The sequence below is a fragment of the Miscanthus floridulus genome, chromosome 3, assembly GCF_019320115.1.
Source record: "Miscanthus floridulus cultivar M001 chromosome 3, ASM1932011v1, whole genome shotgun sequence".
In the NCBI taxonomy this organism is placed as follows: Eukaryota; Viridiplantae; Streptophyta; class Magnoliopsida; order Poales; family Poaceae; genus Miscanthus; species Miscanthus floridulus.
Genome location: NC_089582.1, coordinates 63,863,178 through 63,880,717, shown reverse-complemented (window position 1 = coordinate 63,880,717; position 17,540 = coordinate 63,863,178). Strand labels below are relative to the sequence as shown.

General features: G+C 54.2%; 1 protein-coding gene and 1 pseudogene across 1 annotated transcript; one reads left to right on the top strand and one right to left on the bottom strand.

Moving 5' to 3' along the window:
• Positions 1-9,886: 9,886 nt before the first annotated feature.
• LOC136545878 (uncharacterized) lies at positions 9,887-13,758 on the top strand. Its single transcript, XM_066537849.1, has 2 exons — positions 9,887-11,362; positions 12,744-13,758. The coding sequence occupies exons 1-2, from the start codon at positions 9,993-9,995 to the stop codon at positions 12,799-12,801; spliced, it is 1,428 nt and encodes a 475-aa protein (XP_066393946.1). The 5' UTR covers positions 9,887-9,992; the 3' UTR covers positions 12,802-13,758.
• A 1-nt stretch (position 13,759) lies between these two features.
• On the bottom strand, positions 13,760-16,863 carry LOC136545877 (protein SOSEKI 3-like; annotated as a pseudogene).
• Between the last annotated feature and the right edge of the window lie 677 nt (positions 16,864-17,540).

Genomic DNA, 17,540 nt, shown 5'->3' with positions numbered 1-17,540 from the left:
CCTCTGGGCTACGGCAGCTCCCTCACCACCCTTCGCCGAAGGACGGCTTAGGTTCCGAGGGATTTCTTCGCGAATCGAGACAGAGGGCACAGACTTAGAAATAGAATGGAAAACGGTTAAGAAACACACATACGCAAATACTTTAAGGGCCTCGACGGCCACAAAAAAACGTCATGATTCGGCAAGCTAACTCAATCCGGTTACATGGCCCCTTTTGGCCCAGGTCAAAGCTCAAGGATCGGCGGCTGGCGCGGGAGGGACCACCTCTTCTTCGAACAGCTTGGCCAACGCAGTGCCAGGCGCCTCGGCTGCCTCCAACAGCCTCACGACCTCTGCATCAGCCTCCTCGTCATCTTCTGGCAACACATAGCCGTCGCTGACAGCCTCGAGGTTGATGGCGTAGTGCGAGGAGACGACGGCCAGGGCGCGCTTGACACCCGTGTGCAACGCCCCTCGGAGTCTCTCGCGGACGTGGCCGCTCAGCGCGATCAGACGGCTCCCAAGGGAGCTAGCTGATTGAACCTCCTCGACGTCCAGAGCCTCGCAGGCGGTCCGGACAGCGCTGCGCAGCGCCTCGTGCTCTCGGACCTCGACATCCAGCGCTGCTTGCGCTGCGATGGAGGCCTCAGCCGCCTGGGAGGCCTCTTTCTCCAGATCTACGTCGCGACGAGGGGTCAGGAGTCAAACACGAACCAGAGCAAATGGAGCGAGGAACATGGTTCAGCGGAACTTACCCTCGGCCTTGCTCTTCCAGGCTGAGACCTCGACCCGAGAGGCCTCGGCCGCCTTGGTAGCCTCTGCCAAGGCGACTTTCGTCGCCTGATGCTCGCTCTGCTCCGCACCCAGCTGCCCGGCTGTGACCTTAGCAGAGGCCGTCGCTTCTTGGGCCCAAAGCCTGAAGGAGTCTCGCTCCTCCTCCAACTCCTTGATCTTGGCCACCAGTGGGGCGGACTGCTCCTTAGCCGTGGCCAACTCCGCCTGAATGTCAGCACAGCGAAGGCGGAGGTCCTCCACTTCCGCACTCCGCGCCGACAATAGCCCCTGGGCATCGGCAAGCAGGCCCTTCTGGCGCCGGAGCTGGTCCCAGATATCCCTCTCATTTCGCAGGAACACCGATTTCCCAAGGGATCGGGTTTCGAGCTCCTAAGGAGGCAAAGCAGAAAACGCACGTCAAACACTGCGAGGGGGCTCGGAGAGAAAACAACGCGGCACGAGAGGGGAAAGTACTTACCCGCGTGACACCGGGCAAGTCCTGACCCATAATAGTCATCGCTGTCTGCAGCGACCGCACTGCCAGTTGGCGGTACTGCTCGAGGGTACCCCAATGACCCCCCTCTGCGGTATCTTCAAGGGCGAACACGGGCTCCCCCTCGGGGTCAGCCCGGTTCCGCCAGAAAACACGCGGGAAGTTCCACCCGCGAGGCTCGGGCCGTAGCCGGACAAGAGCCGAACTCCCCTCGGCGGGATCAGGGGCTGGCTGCTCCACGGTACTAGCCGCCTCGACGTCCGCCGCCTCCTTCCCATGGGAGAAATCATCAGACGAAATCGCCTGAACCAGGGGCGGCGCCAAAACTTGCTCCGTCTCCATCGCCTCGGCCTCGACGGACCCGGGGGCTCTGGCCTCCGCCATCTCTACCTCGATGGCCCCGGCATCCACCGCCCTGACGTTGGAGGCCTCGGGGGCTCCGGCCTCGCCCTCAATGGCCTCGGCAATAGCAGACGCCTCAGCCTCCTTTTCCTGGGCAGCCGCCTCCTCCGAAACGGCCTCGCCCGACGCCGCGCCGCGTCGCACGCCAACCTGCGCCTCCGCTGCCTGATGGGCGGAGGAGCTAACGTTCACCTTGAGCGCCTTACGGGGCGCCAAGGGAGGATCTCCCACCAGAAGCGTCTGGCTGGAAGAAAAGACACTCCCAAGGTCAGCATGCAACCAAGGGGCAAACAAGAAGTACTACGGAAGACACTTACCGCGAACGGGGATGCAGCCGCTTCGACACCGCCAGCCTCCTCTGCAACGGCGGCGGTGGTGGCAGCAGCGCGGCCTCGGTGTCCGCCAGTGCCAGCTGGCCTCCGTCGGACCCCGGCACCTCCTCGACCCTTCGCGGAGATAATGGGGTCGCCTCCACCGTCACCTGCTCCGCCTCCACCGTCGAACCCACCGGGCTGACGGCACGCTCCTCCAACACCCGCACCTCGGGTGTGTCGGCCTCGGCCCCGGAATGGGCCGCCACTGGCCCCAGGACACCTCCTCCTCCTCCCAGGGGCATCGGGATCCTTGCCGGCGCCCCAGGCAACAGCTCCCTAATGTCGGGGAGGTGTTCCAGGCAGGCCGACCCCACCTCGCGCCCGCCGCCGTCGCTCGAAGAATCCGACACCGACGACGAGGGAGACGGCTCCAACGGGAGACCATCGAGACTCTGACGCCGGCGACGGGCGTCCAGCTTTTCGCGCGCAAGGAGCTTCTTCGTGCGCTTCGCCTCCTTGGCATCTTTCTTCTTCTTCGCCTCCTCGGCGCGCGCCCTGTTCACGGATCGCCGCCGGACGTCCTCGGGAACGGGCGGCGGGGAGCCTCGCACGTCTCTCATCCCCTGTGGGAACGACGAAGTAAGACGACAGACAAAAAAGGCGAAAAACAAGAAGGCAGCGAGAGCCTCGGCAACATCCAACTTACCAGCGAGACATACCCCCGCGACGGGCGCATCGGGAACGGCGTCAAGTCATCGAGCCTCGGCTTCCCGTCTACCGCCTCTCTCACCCGACGCAGGATCTCGTCGTCGGTAAGCCCGAAGGCGGACATCTTGACACCGGCGATCGAATCGCCCGGGGTCATCTCGAACAGCCGCCGCCGCCGGGCCATCAGAGGCAACACCCTCCGGCGGTGAAAAGCCGCCACAACCACGGCCGCCGAAAGGCCGTGGTCACGCAGCTTCCCCAAGGCCCTCAGGAGCGGTTCCAGCCTAGGCTGATCGGCCTTGACGACGCCGTATCCCCATTTTTCCGGTTGGCTCTCCACAACCCGCCCGGTATAAGGGGGAAGTCCTCCGCCGTCGTTGCGGAGGTAGAACCAGCCGTCATACCAACGACGATTGGACGTTGACAGCTGGGCCGGGATATAGAGGGACTGCCGGTCTTGGCGCACGTGAAGGGTGCAGCCGCCGGCCCTCTGCGCTTTCCGGGCCCCCCTCGTTCCCCCCGGCTTGGTGGTGAACGTCGCCCGGAACAAGTGGAGCCACAGCTCCCAGTGGGGAGCGATCCCCAAGTACCCCTCACAGACGGCGACAAAGATGGCCGCCTGCGCGATGGAGTTGGGGCTGAAATTCTGAAGCTCCACGCCATAGTAGTGCGGGAGCGCCCGCATGAAGCTATCCGCCGGCGACCCGAGGCCTCGCTCGTGGAAGACGGTGAAGCTCACCACGTAGCCGTCACGCGGCCTCGGCTCCGACTCGTCCCCCGGAGCAATCCACTCCGGCTCGTCGGGGTCAGTGATCGGGCGAAGAAGACCAGCCTCCACGAGCGACTGCAGCTTCTCCTCGGTGACGTCGGACCGCTCCCAGGGATCCGCAGGGAGGATGACGGGACCACCAGCCATTGCGCGGCGAAGGACGCTGCTACGGCGGTAATCTCTCTCTCTCTCTCTCTTTCGATCTCTCGCCCTCGCCCTTCTCTTCCCCGGCGCTCTATGCTCTCAGCAACAGCACGGAGGCAGCAAAAGCAAACGTGGAAAAGGTAAGGAGGGAGAGGGCGAGGCTGTTTGCGTATTTATGCAGGGACGAGTCGAAACCGCCGGGCGACGAAATCGGGGAAGTTTCCCCCAGAAAATCCGCTGCGGTTACCCAGATCCGGTCTTACCGCCCACACGCCCACTCCCTCCTCATTAATTGCGCGTGCAGTTACGTCCCGTCCACTGACGCCACGTCGCGCCCAACCGCAGCAGCAGGCGCCGTTTCACCTCCCCGAAAAAGCTGCCTCAAAAGGCGCGCCTGCCGTTGCTAACCGCAGGGAGAGAGGTAACCCCCACCCGATTCCTTTCAGGAAAAGGAACTGGGCACCGAGCCCGTTACGGTCCAGGGGTTCGAAGGCTGGGCCCTCAGGGGTTTCGACAGCCGCCCCAGGACGACAGAGTCAGGGGCGACTACGGGCGAGCCTATGCGAGGCCGAGGCCCAAGCAAGCGAAACGCTTGGGACGCCCTGTGTCGTGTCCGAGACCGGCAGGGAAGTCTCCGAATGGGATCCCACCGTAGGGAGGCACCGAGCCACCGAGGCCCAGCGAACGGCCTCGGCACCCACTAGAGAAACCCTCCGGTACTCTTGGAGCGCGTCTCCGGACCGCTAGCCGACCCCCAGCGAACGGGGTACGGGCCTCCACTCGGACTTGCCCGATAACAGCTCACCGGAAATGCCGTCGCTCGCGCCCACCGAGGGTAGCGTGGCATCTTCCACCCCTCCTTCCGAGCGAAAAGGAAGCGCGAGGGTCGAACAAAAAGTCAGGAGAATCCCTGACGGCCCTCTTGCTCCGCGCAGAGGCTAAGGGACTCTTCCTGCGACACATTGCCGAGTCCCAGCGACTTGGGCTCGCACACGAGGGGGCTCGGCAATACAAACCCTCCTTCCGAGCGAAAAGGAAGCGCGAGGGTCGTTAAAAAAGCCGGAAGAACTCCTGACGGCCCTCTTGCTCCGTGCAGAGGCTAGGGAGCTCCTTCTGCAAAGGACGCCGAGACCCCGCGACCTAGGCTCGCACCCGAGGGGGGCACGGCAGTCAGACCCTCACGCGCGAGGGGCGAACCAAAAGCCAGGGGACCTCTGACCGCTCTCTCGCTCCGTGCGAGAGACTCGGGGGCTCCTCCTGCAACTTTGCCGAGACCCAGCGGCTCAGGCTCGCACACGAGTGGGCTCGGCAAACAGCCCCCCCCCGTCCGAGCGAAAAGGACGGGGGGGGGGGGACGAGCAAAAAAGACGGGAGGACCCCTGACCGCCCTCTTGCTCCGTGCGGAGGCTCGGGGGCTCTTCCTGCACCCGAGATGAAGACAAGCGACCCGAGCCCGTTACGGTCCAGGGGTTCGAAGGCTGGGCCCCCAGGGGTTTCGACAGCCGCCCCAGGGCAAAAGAGTCAGGGACGACTATGGGAAAGCCTGTATGAGCGCGCCCCGTATCGTGTCCGAGACCGGCAGCGAGGTCTCCGAATGGGATCCCACCGTAGGGAGGCACCGAGCCACCGAGGCCCAGCGAACGGCCTCGGCACCCACTAGAGAAACCCTCCGGTACTCTTGGAGCGCGTCTCCGGACCGCTAGCCGACCCCCAGCGAACGGGGTACGGGCCTCCACTCGGACTTACCCGATAACAGCTCACCGGAAATGCCGTCGCTCGCGCCCACCGAGGGTAGCATGGCATCTTCCACCCCTCCTTCCAAGCGAAAAGGAAGCGCGAGGGTCGAACAAAAAGTCAGGAGAATCCCTGACGGCCCTCTTGCTCCGCGCAGAGGCTAAGGGACTCTTCCTGCGGCACTTTACCGAGACCCAGCAGCTCAGACTCGCACACGAGTGGGCTCGGCAATACAAACCCTCCTTCCGAGCGAAAAGGAAGCGCGAGGGTCGTTCAAAAAGCCGGAAGAACTCCTGACGGTCCTCTCGCTCCGTGCGGAGGCTAGGGAGCTCCTTCTGCAAAAGACGCCGAGACCCCGCGACCTAGGTTCGCACCCGAGGGGGCCTCGGCCGACAGACCCTCACGCGCGAGGGGCGAACCAAAAGCCAGGGGGACCTCTGACCGCTCTCTCGCTCCGTGCGAGAGACTCGGGGGCTCCTCCTGCGAACTTTGCCGAGACCCAGCGACATGGGCTCGCACACGAGGGGGCTCGGCAATACAAACCCTCCTTCCGAGCGAAAAGGAAGCGCGAGGGTCGTACAAAAAGTCGGGTGAACCCCTGACGGCCCTCTCGCTCCAGGCGGAGGCTAAGGGGCTCTTCCCGCAGCATCGTCGAGGCCCTGCGATCCGAACTCGCACCCACGGGCCCGGCAAACACAATGTAAACTCCTCACTCGAAAGAGAAAAAAGCCCCTGGAGAAGTGAAATCACTCCTCCAGGGCCTCGGGGGCTACACCCGGCGGGTGCGCTCGCGCGCACCTCACCAAAACCTCGAGTACGAAACACCATCCCGACAGGAACTATCAAGGGCCGATTCTCGTCAGAACCTCAGGGGGAGTGCCTACACTCCCCCCAAGGCTCGGGGGCTACTGTCGGATACCGTGAGAAGGGGTACCCTAAGCAAGATCCAAAAAACGACTGCTTAGACTTCGTAAAAATCGAAACCAGCTAAACGCTGCTGGCCTCGGCCGATTCTCCGACTCGCCCGAGGCCCCATCACCGAGGTCTGCAATTCTCCGATTCGCCCGAGGCCCCCTCGCCGCTGACCTTCGGGCGACCCCCTACCAAAGGCCTCGGCCGACCCCCTCTCCTCGTCGCAGGCCTCGGCCGGGCCACCGATCCTCCGTCTCGCGCGAGGCGGGCTCGGCAGCACTCCGCTACCTCTTCCTTCTCCCGTCCCTCTGGCAAAACGTCGTGTCACATCAACTCAGCCGACTGCTGTCCCCGACAACAGCCGCACGCCCGGCACAGTACAGCAGAATGGCCGATGGGACAGGAGGCAGGACTGGGCGGGGATTACCCGCCACTGTACTAACCACCGTGACGCCCACGCCTCACTATGCTGCCAACTCCTGCACCGAGGACAATGCAGCGTGGGGAGCCACATCTGGGCTACTGTGGCCTCGGAATCAGTACCCAGGGCCAATAACTCCCCCCAAGGCCTCGACAGTTCGCTTCACGGGCTCGGCAGCCTGAGGGTCCATGACCACCGAGCCCCCCACGATGGCTCGGCCTCGGCATCGGCAGAGCCGCTGCTCCCTACGACGTCATTACACGGCAACCAGCACGTCGCCCGCCATGTCCTGCATCAAGCCGTACTGGAGCCCCACGACGCACAAGACCGAGTATGACCAGCGTGCCACTTCCGCACGTCCCATCAAGGCGCTCAACCACTCCGACAAACCACACGACGGCACAGTACAGCGAAGTGGCAGACCAGACGTCCGTCACGTCAGCATCCTGCCATCCGCGACGGGACTGGGCAGGGGTTACCCGCCACTGTACTAACCACCGTGACGCCCATGCCTCACTGTGCTGCCTAAACTCCTGCACCAAGGACGAACACGACGTGGGGAGTCAGAACCGGGTTCCTGTGACCTCGGGACCAGCGAACCGACCGCTCCGCCCCGCTCGAGACCCCCGATAGGCCTCGGACGAACTAACCGAGTTCCGCCTCGCCCGAGGCTCCCGGTAGGGCCTCGGGCGAACTGGCCATGCTCCGCCTCGCCCGAGGCTGGGCTCGTCCCGCAACCTCGTTGCCTCCGCCTCAAAAGTCACTCTGGCAGGCTATCGCATCCAATTAATGCGCCCAGCTGCCCCCACTACGTAAGCCACGATCGGCAGTACGCCGCGACAGGAGCGACAGGACAACGGTCAAATCGCCTTTTTACCATCCCTTACTGACAATGCATGGTACCGTATCCTGTAGACGCACGTTCCGCACTGTTCCGCCTAAATCAACTATCGACGATGGCCGCCCAGGCCTCACATTGCCACCTGCTAAAGGCCTCGGCACAGCAGGCCTCAGCACAGTAGGTCTCGGCCTCAGCACGGCAGGTCTCGGCACAGCCTACTACAGCAGCCACCAGACCTCGGCGCTTCACCAAGTCAACAGAAGTACAGGAGCGCAGCATGTCGCCAGCCTTGAAGACCATACTGACTAGACATCGACGGGAACTCCCACGACGCCATGCTGCTCCAGGGAGCGGAATACGTGCGGAATACGTCAGCAAATAGTAGCTTTTTTCATGTACTTCCGGCTTCCTCCTTGTGGCTATAAAAGGAGGTAGCCGGGGCCATTTCCAGGGGGGAAGCGGCAAGACGAACACACCGATAGAACTACACACCTCTACGCTGCTTAGGAACAACGTCTCAAGCAGCCCGCACCACCCTCGCCGAGACCTGGGGCTATCCCCCTCTCTCACCTAGCTTGTAACCCCCTACTACAAGCACTCCGGTGCAAGGAATACAAGATCGATCTCTCAGACTGGACGTAGGGCCTCGATTGCCCGAACCAGTATAAACCTTGTGTCTCTTTGCATCACCATCCGGGATTAGGGGCACGCAGCACAAATTCACTCGTCGGTTGAGGGACCCCCGGTTCCGAAACACCGACAATGTGGTTGCAGTAGGGTTAAGGGTTAGGAGGTACTGACAGGTACATGAATTTATGACTAATCATCCCATTGTATTCACCCTAAATTGCCCGAGAAAAATCGAAATGATATATCGTTACTCCCTCCATCCTAAAATAGATGATGCTTTTTACTTTTAAAGATCATGTTTGACCATTTATCTTATTCAGTTTTCTTTTGCAAATAATAAAAATAAATAAGTTATTATTGTTAAAATATCTCTAATGATAAAAATAAGTCATAACAAAGTAAATAATATTTATACAAAAAATTTGAATAAGATGAATAATCAAACAAGATGTCCAAATGTAAAAACCGTCATGTATTTTGGATGGAGTACATGAGGTTGTATTCCTACGTTAAGAGAAAAAAAAAGATGCATCACACATATTTGGACAGTTGGAGACTCAAGTACCAAATCAGATTGAAAAAAAAATCAAAGAAAAGATTAGTAATAATCCGGATATCTAAAATTGGTAACCTCAACATCCACAGCTCTGTTCAAGCTAAACTACCGAGCACGAAAGTCAGGAGCAATAATCCAGATTCTAGATTGAAGCTACTGTCTGCGTCCACCTAACAGATGAACAATAACGAATTCACATACATCTATCTAGATCAACACTACATGAATCATAACCATACAACCAAAGCGTGCACATTCACGAGGAACAAGCAAATCAAGCCAGGAAAAGAAGCGTGCACATTCACCCTGGAAGGCACTGTGGATGGTTGCCTGTCCTCTTGTGCATCGCTATGCGACGTCAATCTGAAGGAACTATGGTAAAATCCTTGGCCTCCTGCCCCATGCGACGTCGCATGAGGTAACAGGGCTTCTTCTCTATAGACTGCCGCAGCCGCCGCTAGGGTTAGGGGAAGGAGAGAGGAGTGGAACGAGATTAGAGTGAAATGTCGGTCAATCACGGTTAAGAACTCTACGTCTCGGTGTCTTCATCCATGAGAAGGATGAATATTTTCGCTGGCTGATCTCACGTGTCAAGGGTCAAGGCTAGGGATGAAAATGGTACGGATATTTTCCGACCGTATCCGAAACCGAATTCGTTTAGAGGGGTTGAGATCTGTCCGTATCCGAGTCCGGATATCCAACATCCGATACCGTATCCGTATCCGAATACTCAAATCGCATATTTATGATGTCGATATCCAATCGTATCCTATCCGACATAATTAACACTATTCGTATTCAAATCTAAATCCGGAGAGAAATATGAAAACAAATATAATATTGATGATATCTGTCCCATCCGTTTTCATCCGAGTTCAAGGCTGATAAACCGTGAAAAGCCAACCAAGGCCTCGTTTAGATGCTGAAAAAATTTCAGCCTGATGAATAGTACCATTTTCGTCTTATTTGATAAATATTGTCCAATCGTGGACCAACTAGGCTCAAAAGATTCATCTCGTAATTTCCAACTAAACTGTGTAATTAGTTATTTTTTTTACCTACATTTAATACTCCATACAAACGACTAAAAATTGATGTGATGGATAGAGAATGAAAAAACTTGGAATTTTGGTGGCATCTAAACAAGGCCCAAATATGGACGGAATGCAAAATCTCGTCTGTCCAGCGTCGGGCTCATCGCCCAATTGCCCCACCACCCGTCCTCGTCTGTCCTAACCTAACGCTACCTAGAGAAAGCGAAATATCGTCTCGCCGCCGTTGGGCTCATCGCCGTCGCGGTGCGTGGGTGACAGCGATGGATCCGAGCCGCCCTCTGCTTCGGCGCGGCGCCTTCCTCTCCTCTTCCGTCCACGCTGCAACCGCCCTCCTCCTAGTCGTCGTCCTCCTCGTCACGCTCCTACGCCTCCCCCTCTCCACCTCCCCACACGTCGCCGACACCCTCACCGACAAGAAGCCTCAGGAGCAGACCTGCGATCCTACCTCCCCGCTCGACTGCGCCGACCCGCGCCTGTTCCATCTCATGATGCGCAGCGCCATCGAAGCCTTCCCGGCCGTCCATTTTGCTCGCTTCGGCCGCCCCGTCTCCGGTGATCCCCCATCCTCCTCTTGCGACATGGCCTGGCGCGCCCGCTCAGACTCCGATTCCCCCTCCAAGGCCACTACCAAGGACTACCGCCGCTTCGCCATCGCCCGCGACCCCCACACATGCGCCTATTCCGTCCTCTCAATCGGCGATTACCATTCCGGCCCCAACGCTCGCAAGCCCCGCCGCGGCGCCACTAATGCCACCATCGCCACTCCGCCACCGCCTGCGCTCTCCCGCTCTCAGTTCATCCAGGGCGCGTACCTCGCTTACCTCGGCGGCGGCGACCGCTGCAAGCCCATGCCACACTACCTGCGCAGCCTCCTCTGCGCCCTCGCCGAGGCTCGCTACCTAAACCGCACCCTCATCCTCGATCTCACACTCTGCCTCGCTGCCTCCTATGCCGCCCCCGGGACGGGGGGAATGCCTGAGGAAGGCAAGCGCCTTGCCTTCTACATCGACATTGAGCACCTACAATCCCAGGTCCCCATCATTGAGGAGAGACAGTTCTGGGCGGACTGGGACAGTTGGGGCGTGCAGGGCCAACTCCAGGCACGCCTCATTGAGGACACCAGGCTTGCACCTATAAAGTCCTCCAAGGTGAGGGACACCCTCATTGTCAGGAAATTCGGAGACGTCGAGCCAGGGAACTACTGGTACAATGTCTGTGAGGGTGAGGCAAAGCATTTGCTAGGCCCATCGCGCTCGGTGATGCGCTGGGCACCAAGCTTGATGCACATTGTTGATGATATCATCTCAAGGATGCAACCAGCCTTTGATTCGGTCCATATGAATGCCAAGGGTGAGGACCTCAGACAGAGGGTTGAGGAAGTTCTTGGTGGAGGGCGGCAGGTGTATGTTGCGGGGGAGGGGGTCAACAGTGCATTGCTGGAGTCACTTAAGGCAAAGCGCATTATACATTATCTGGATGAATTTGAGGACCTGTGGTGGACAGACAGTAAGTGGTTCTTGGAGATGAAGAGGCTCAATGGCGGTGTTCCTGTGGAGTTTGATGGGTACATGCGTGAGGTTGTTGATAGAGAGGTCTTCCTCAAGGGGAAGAAGACGGTGGAGGTGCTCCGGTGATTTGTTTTCTTCTCTCACCTAGATAATTGGTTGTTTGTTGATACATCCTAGAGAAATTGTTGAAAAGCACAAGCGTGCTTTTGTCAAGCTAGTCTTGTAAACCTCACTATATCTGAATTTAGTTCTCAGACTCATCTGTATGGGATTTATTTTGCTAGCCACTATCACTTCTGTGGAAATTTTGGTAACCATCAATATATGTATATTTTTGTGCTTCTGATAGCACCGGTTCCATTTAATTTACCAGTTTCTTAACACTGGTTGCTGCTCAGTTATGTAAGAAGGATTTGTAATGTTTATTTTGCTATTTAATTCATTTCATAATCTCTATCCTTTCCTAGGGGTTTTCCACTACACTTAGACATATGGTTATCATTTTTGTTTTATTTGCATGGGTGTTTTGGCTGCTGGGCATCTCTGTCGTTGAGCTTTGAGTGATGCACCAGCAGAAGTGCAGTTCTGAATCCTGTTTCTGAGAACAAAATCCTGTTATGTATATGAAATAAGGATCCCTGTGTGAGCATTTGCTTGCTAGCTAAAGTTATATGCCTTCCTTACACTCCTTCAAAATATAATGACTTATGAGTTTATCGTAAAATCAAACTATTCTAGTTTTGACCAAATCTATAGAGAAGTGTATTAACATCGATCACATCAAAACAGTCAAATATGAAAATCTATTTCATAATGGACCTATTTGTACATTGTGCTTTTTGGAATTGTAATATTATTGTTTGTTTCTATAAACTTTGTTAAGCTTAAGGTAGTTTGACTTAGGTCAAACTCAAAAGTCCATGTACTTTGGGGTGGAGGGAGTATTACTTAAGTGCTGGAAACTGAAATATTTCATTTGGACAATCTGGAGTTGATCCACTTGGGGTGGAGGGAGCATTGCTTAAGTTCATGCAAAGATTTTGCTGTTTGATTTACCATCAACCCGACACTGATAACTGATAAGCTAAGAAACAGAAAGATCTGCTGTGATGTCTCAGTACTAAACTACTTGCATGCATTTCATTCTATGGAACATTCTCTGACCATGAATTTCTTTCCATGTGCCTTTCAGGTATAAGGTATGTTACATTATGACTTGCATATTTCGTGTTTACCACTATTAGTTGCCTACCTCCTAGAGTAAATACGGTAGGGTATGGGCAACTATGGTTGAGTATGTGTATTCCAGCGGCTATATGCTAGTTTGTTTTGATATAGAGTTATAGACATAACTTTGCAATCGATAGGCAGCTTCTGTTAGACACTGCTAAATGTCTTATAACAGACCCTTCTTTTATGTGTATAGTTTTGCTTGATGACACAAAGTATTGCTTGAAAATTGAGCTTCTACTAAACTTACTCACCATACAATAACTGTTGCAGAAATGGGTTTCTGTGGATTTTGCTGAGGTATGCTTCAAAGAGTTTGGTAATTGAGTGAAACACTCAATACTGTTTGGTGATCACTGAACCTGCCTATGGGCTACTCATCTGTCTTGTTTGGACCAGCCAGGGTTTACCATGGAAGAACGGAAACTGCAGCACTGGGGATTCTGGAAGGGAGCTTGGCAGTCATAACACTACAGTAATGTAGAAGCAGTTTGTTGTATGAAGAAACATGCCAGGTCAATGGTGGATTTTTGTGGGACCATGCACTCTCTCAGTTCGTTCAAGAATGATGAATCAATCAGAAATTTGTGATGGTAGAAAAATTGACTGAAAAAAAACCAGGCACTTGATGAAAAGCCATTAATAAAAGGTGAGATGGAGGAATTGGAAACAAGATGGAAAAATATTTACTACTTGACAGCGGTACACAGCAGATCTGGATACAAACAGGAACCAATGAGCAGGTACAATAAGTAAAGCACAACTGAAGAATGAAAGCGCTTGCATGTACAAGTACCAGAGGATGAGATGGAGGAATTGCAGCACATGCAAACTACTACTAGTAATTTGTAATATCAATGGACCGTAACCTGCATAATAGTATCAATGACTCAAACCTAACAGCAGCGCAATCAATTGTGTGCATAATTTCTGCTCCTGTACAGTACAGCCTCGGGGGAAATTTGCTGCCCCATAGGGCTTTATTGGTGTTGGCAAGGTACTCAATCCTGTTTCTGGCAAAAAAGGAGGGCGTAGTAATAGTTTCCAGGTCATGAGCTTCCTCAGTGATGGACGTTTATGTCAGGCTGTTCTGCATGGCAGTTGACAATGCTTCTGACTGCTTTGCTTAGCCGTATTGGAAGAGGAAACTCTTACAGCAGCACGAGAATGAAGGGAAAACTGAATCACTGCTATTACTGCTGCGGTGTCAGTGCCAGTGTAAACAGTTTTCCTGATATCATAACACAGTATTTTGGTGACAATAGACATTGATCACAACGGTACAGAAATTGACATCTTATTATTATCTTGGCCAGAGATCCAATACAATTGCACGCTTCTAAGTTCTAACAACTGCTGAACTATCAAGAACGAAAAAATAGAGGGGAAACATGAGGATGCTGCCTCTGTTACACTGCTTTGGCACTAATATAAGTTTCTTTGACAAAGGGTGCACACTGGATTATGACACGAGCTCCAGACGCAAGCCTGCGATGATTAAAATAAGGTTAGCTCCTTACACTAAGGGAAAGCAGAGAAAAATATATATTGGTTTCCTGAACAAACTGCAATCCATGAAAGTATTACTCACCTTTCTTCAATCTTGATCACTTTCTCCCTTTCGTCACGGAATGATACTACTCTTGAAGGTCGTGATGATGGATCGATCTTCTTTTTGCTCGTACTTCTTGACAATGTCTTGGATTCTTGTTCACCACCTACATCTGTGGTTATGGTTATCAATGTCCCACTTGTGGGTTGCTGAAATGGTGCCACCCTGATTTTTTCTGGGGTAAGTTTACTTCTGTCCTCCAAATTATCCAAATTTGCTATGGAGACTTCTTTCTCAGAAACACTGCAACATGTACCTTCTACGTTTACATTCTATGTAGATGAACTGTAGGCAGAAAGCTAATTTTGTACAGAGAGATCATGTTGAAGGAGACAGACATTGAGATTGTGATGGGCATGATGGAATTTGTTTGTTTATAAGACAATCAGCTAGTGAAGTAGAAGAATGGGCATAAGTTTCTCACTTGCATCAGATTGAGCTAGTTGTTCATGAGAAAGGATAGTGAAGAACAGGAAAAAGGAAGTAGAAAAGTTACCTGTTATGGTCACAATATGAGGAGGGCCTACCAATGGTGGACATCACTTTGCCTGACTCACACCTGTTATCTGCGGTTTCAAGCAGTCTCCCTCTGCAATGGCCAGTCTCTTGAGTCTGAAACTCCCCCGGCTCCATCAGCATTTCTAGGACGCATGATGAGCGTGCCAAGGGGAGGCAAGACTGGAGATGAAGGCAGGAACTCAACATGTTGGGTCAAGTACTGGGGCTTGTGCGTTGTTCGCATGAGACCGCAGGCAGGGAAATGCTGCCTTGCAGACATGGTCGTCCCACAAGCCACGAGTCGTATCAGCAGGTTGGCAGGGTTCAGCTTTGTGGCCAATGACTGTACTGCTTCCCTGTCGTCGTCCTCTTCTAGGATCCTCTTAGCAGTGGCACCCCTTCTGCCAAGAGCCTCAGCCCTTATCAGGGACTCCAAGGTCCCATTCCTACCACTTCTGCTAGAGGAGAAAGATCCTGCATTTCCTGGTTGCTTGTCCTTGGTAGGTATGGTTTCCTTGGCTGGTGTGCTATCAGTACTGCAACTAGTGTCCTTGTGAAGCTCCCTCCCTGTTGATGTTCCTTGGGTCTGTGTGGCCAAGTCTTGTGCTGCTGCGATGACAGAGCTGCACCCTGGCATCCTCTGCTTGTTGTGAAGCGTAAGGCTAGATGGAGTGGGAGAGCTTGCGCCACCTGAGGATCCTTTTGTTGTTGGCTTATTAGGAGAGGAGTGGCTGCCTGAACCGCTTGAACGTGCTGATGCTGTCTCCTCATCTCCATCCCCAATGGTGCAACAAGATGATGGTGATATTGATGATAGTGCTGGCTGTGACCCTTGGTGCAGAGCTAGAGGTGGTGCTTCATCCTCAACGTCGACCTTAACCATGGGAGGAGATGATGATGATGAATTAGCAGTCCAGCCTTCTTGCGAATGAGTTGGTGACTCTTCATCAGGATTCGGCTTGACACATGGGACCTTTTGAATAATGGTTGTGTCAACATTCGGCTGGTCATGATCTGAAGCAAGAGAAAACAATATGGAGGCATGCAATAAGCAAGTAAATCCAATAATTTGTTAGTCAAGAAGATCAGCTTGGCCATACATGCTGACTAACTGAGAGGTGGCAATTGGCCACAATGCAGAGCATATATTATGTATATAACATACCTTTTAGTGGTGGTGCAGCTACAACTATAGGTGGTGTTGAGTGGCGGAGGGGCAAGAGGGATCCCTTGAGGACATACTCGCTTTCCTGGGCGGGGAGCAGCATATCATCCTCCATCACATCATGCCACACGAATCCGGTCTTGTACCTCCTGAATTGTATTGCATATGTCAGTTGCCAGAAGCAAGGAAGCAAATGATCTGGATGGTTAAGTTACCTTTTGCAGGACCAGGAATACATGGTGGCCATGCCCTTCCCTCGCAATGCGTCCAGCCGGTAGATCACATCTCTGAGGTAGAGGGCTTGATTTGGGGAGGCGAGCTGCATCTCCATCATGTGTGGGTGCTCCAGGTGCCGTCCGCTGCGGCACAGGTAGTACACCACTGTCACAGGCACACCACCTTGACCTGGGCTGCTGCAGCGCCTCCTTGGTGCCATTCCCTCCATCTTTGCCACTTCCTCCTCGGATGACATGGTGGCTTCTCTGCGGTTCCCTCTATACTGGCTGATCCCAAGCAGCTTGGAAGCAAGCGCTCCGCTTAGTTGCAGAAACAGAATGGTGCTAGCTATCTGCAGCAGCGAATGGCAATGAAGCTTCCTTACCTTGTGTTTCAAAGAAGCAAGTGGTGGTGAAGAAGCTAGCAAAGCGATGCGATTGACAGGAGGGTGTGGAGGCCTGGGGCTGATACTTATGTATGTAAGCACGTTGTTGCCTGCCCTTTTTTACCCCTGCTTCTCATAGAGGTGGTTTCGATTTTTTGCATGCTGCAGCAAGATGAGAGGCTTCGCTTCGCTTGTAGGAGTATGCTTGTATGAGCAGCAGCAGCCAGAAGGAGGCATGCATATGGGTGAGCTAGCTGCTGCAGTGCTGGTTGCTACCAGCACTCACATGGATCTCACTGGCGTTACTGCCTACTGGCCTGTCCTTACAGGCATACAGCCCAGGTACGAGAAAGTAATAACGAGAGCAGGGCTATAGGAGTATAGTACACTAGTACAGTACAGTTGGGTTGGTTGGGAGGCCATACACTGGTACTTACTGGGTGTTGCAGCAGGTTTAATACCAGTAGTAGACACTAGACAGTAGTTTACTCCATCCATCCTGGCATTCTCCGTGCAGTGAGTCCAGCTGCTTTTCTTGAGCTTCCCTGCCTTTGCATCTCTTCCTCGCGCCTCGCTTTATTTCTTTCCTACCTTTTGCCTCACTGCTCACATGATATGAGACGCAGTGTAGTATAATATCAATGGTGCCATCTTATTCTCGTATCTTTTTTATACGAGGATAAGAAAAGAAAGGGGTTGCCACCTTGCTACATCCCAATTAATGGTAATGGAGGCCCTCTTCTTGCGATTTGATTCCCCTGTCATGCAGTCGTCCCAAACTGACACGAGCACACATTCTTGCTGTAAGAGACACGCCCGCAGTTACCTACGTGGTGCTGGAAGAAGAGCTTGGTGCCAGAGCAACCAGAAGCTGCTCTGTCTCTGCAGGCTGCATCTTGATATTGGCGGTTGGCATCAGATTGAGATGAGCATTATCTGTGTCGTTGTAGAGAACTTGGTGGTTGCGCGAGGCATATATGCATGCATGCCGTGCAAGCAAGCGAGACAGACAGTCGTACGTATGATGTTCGGTGTAGCTGCCTGCAGGTAAGGCGGTGCGGCAAATGTAAAAGGGGCAATTGCGTCGAGTCCGTGATGTACGAGGATTGCACCTAGCTAGCCAGCTAGGTAGGTACGGACGTTTTGCTTGATTGCTTTCCTTTCATTTCACGTATCCTCTTCTTTTTCCATGCA

Excerpts from the sequence above, each read along its gene's own strand:
- LOC136545878 (XM_066537849.1), top strand. The coding sequence starts at position 9,993 with ATGGATCCGAGCCGCCCTCTGCTTCGGCGCGGCGCCTTCCTCTCCTCT. Across the intron at positions 11,363-12,743 it reads AAGACGGTGGAGGTGCTCCG|AAATGGGTTTCTGTGGATTT; the intron begins GTGATTTGTTTT and ends TAACTGTTGCAG.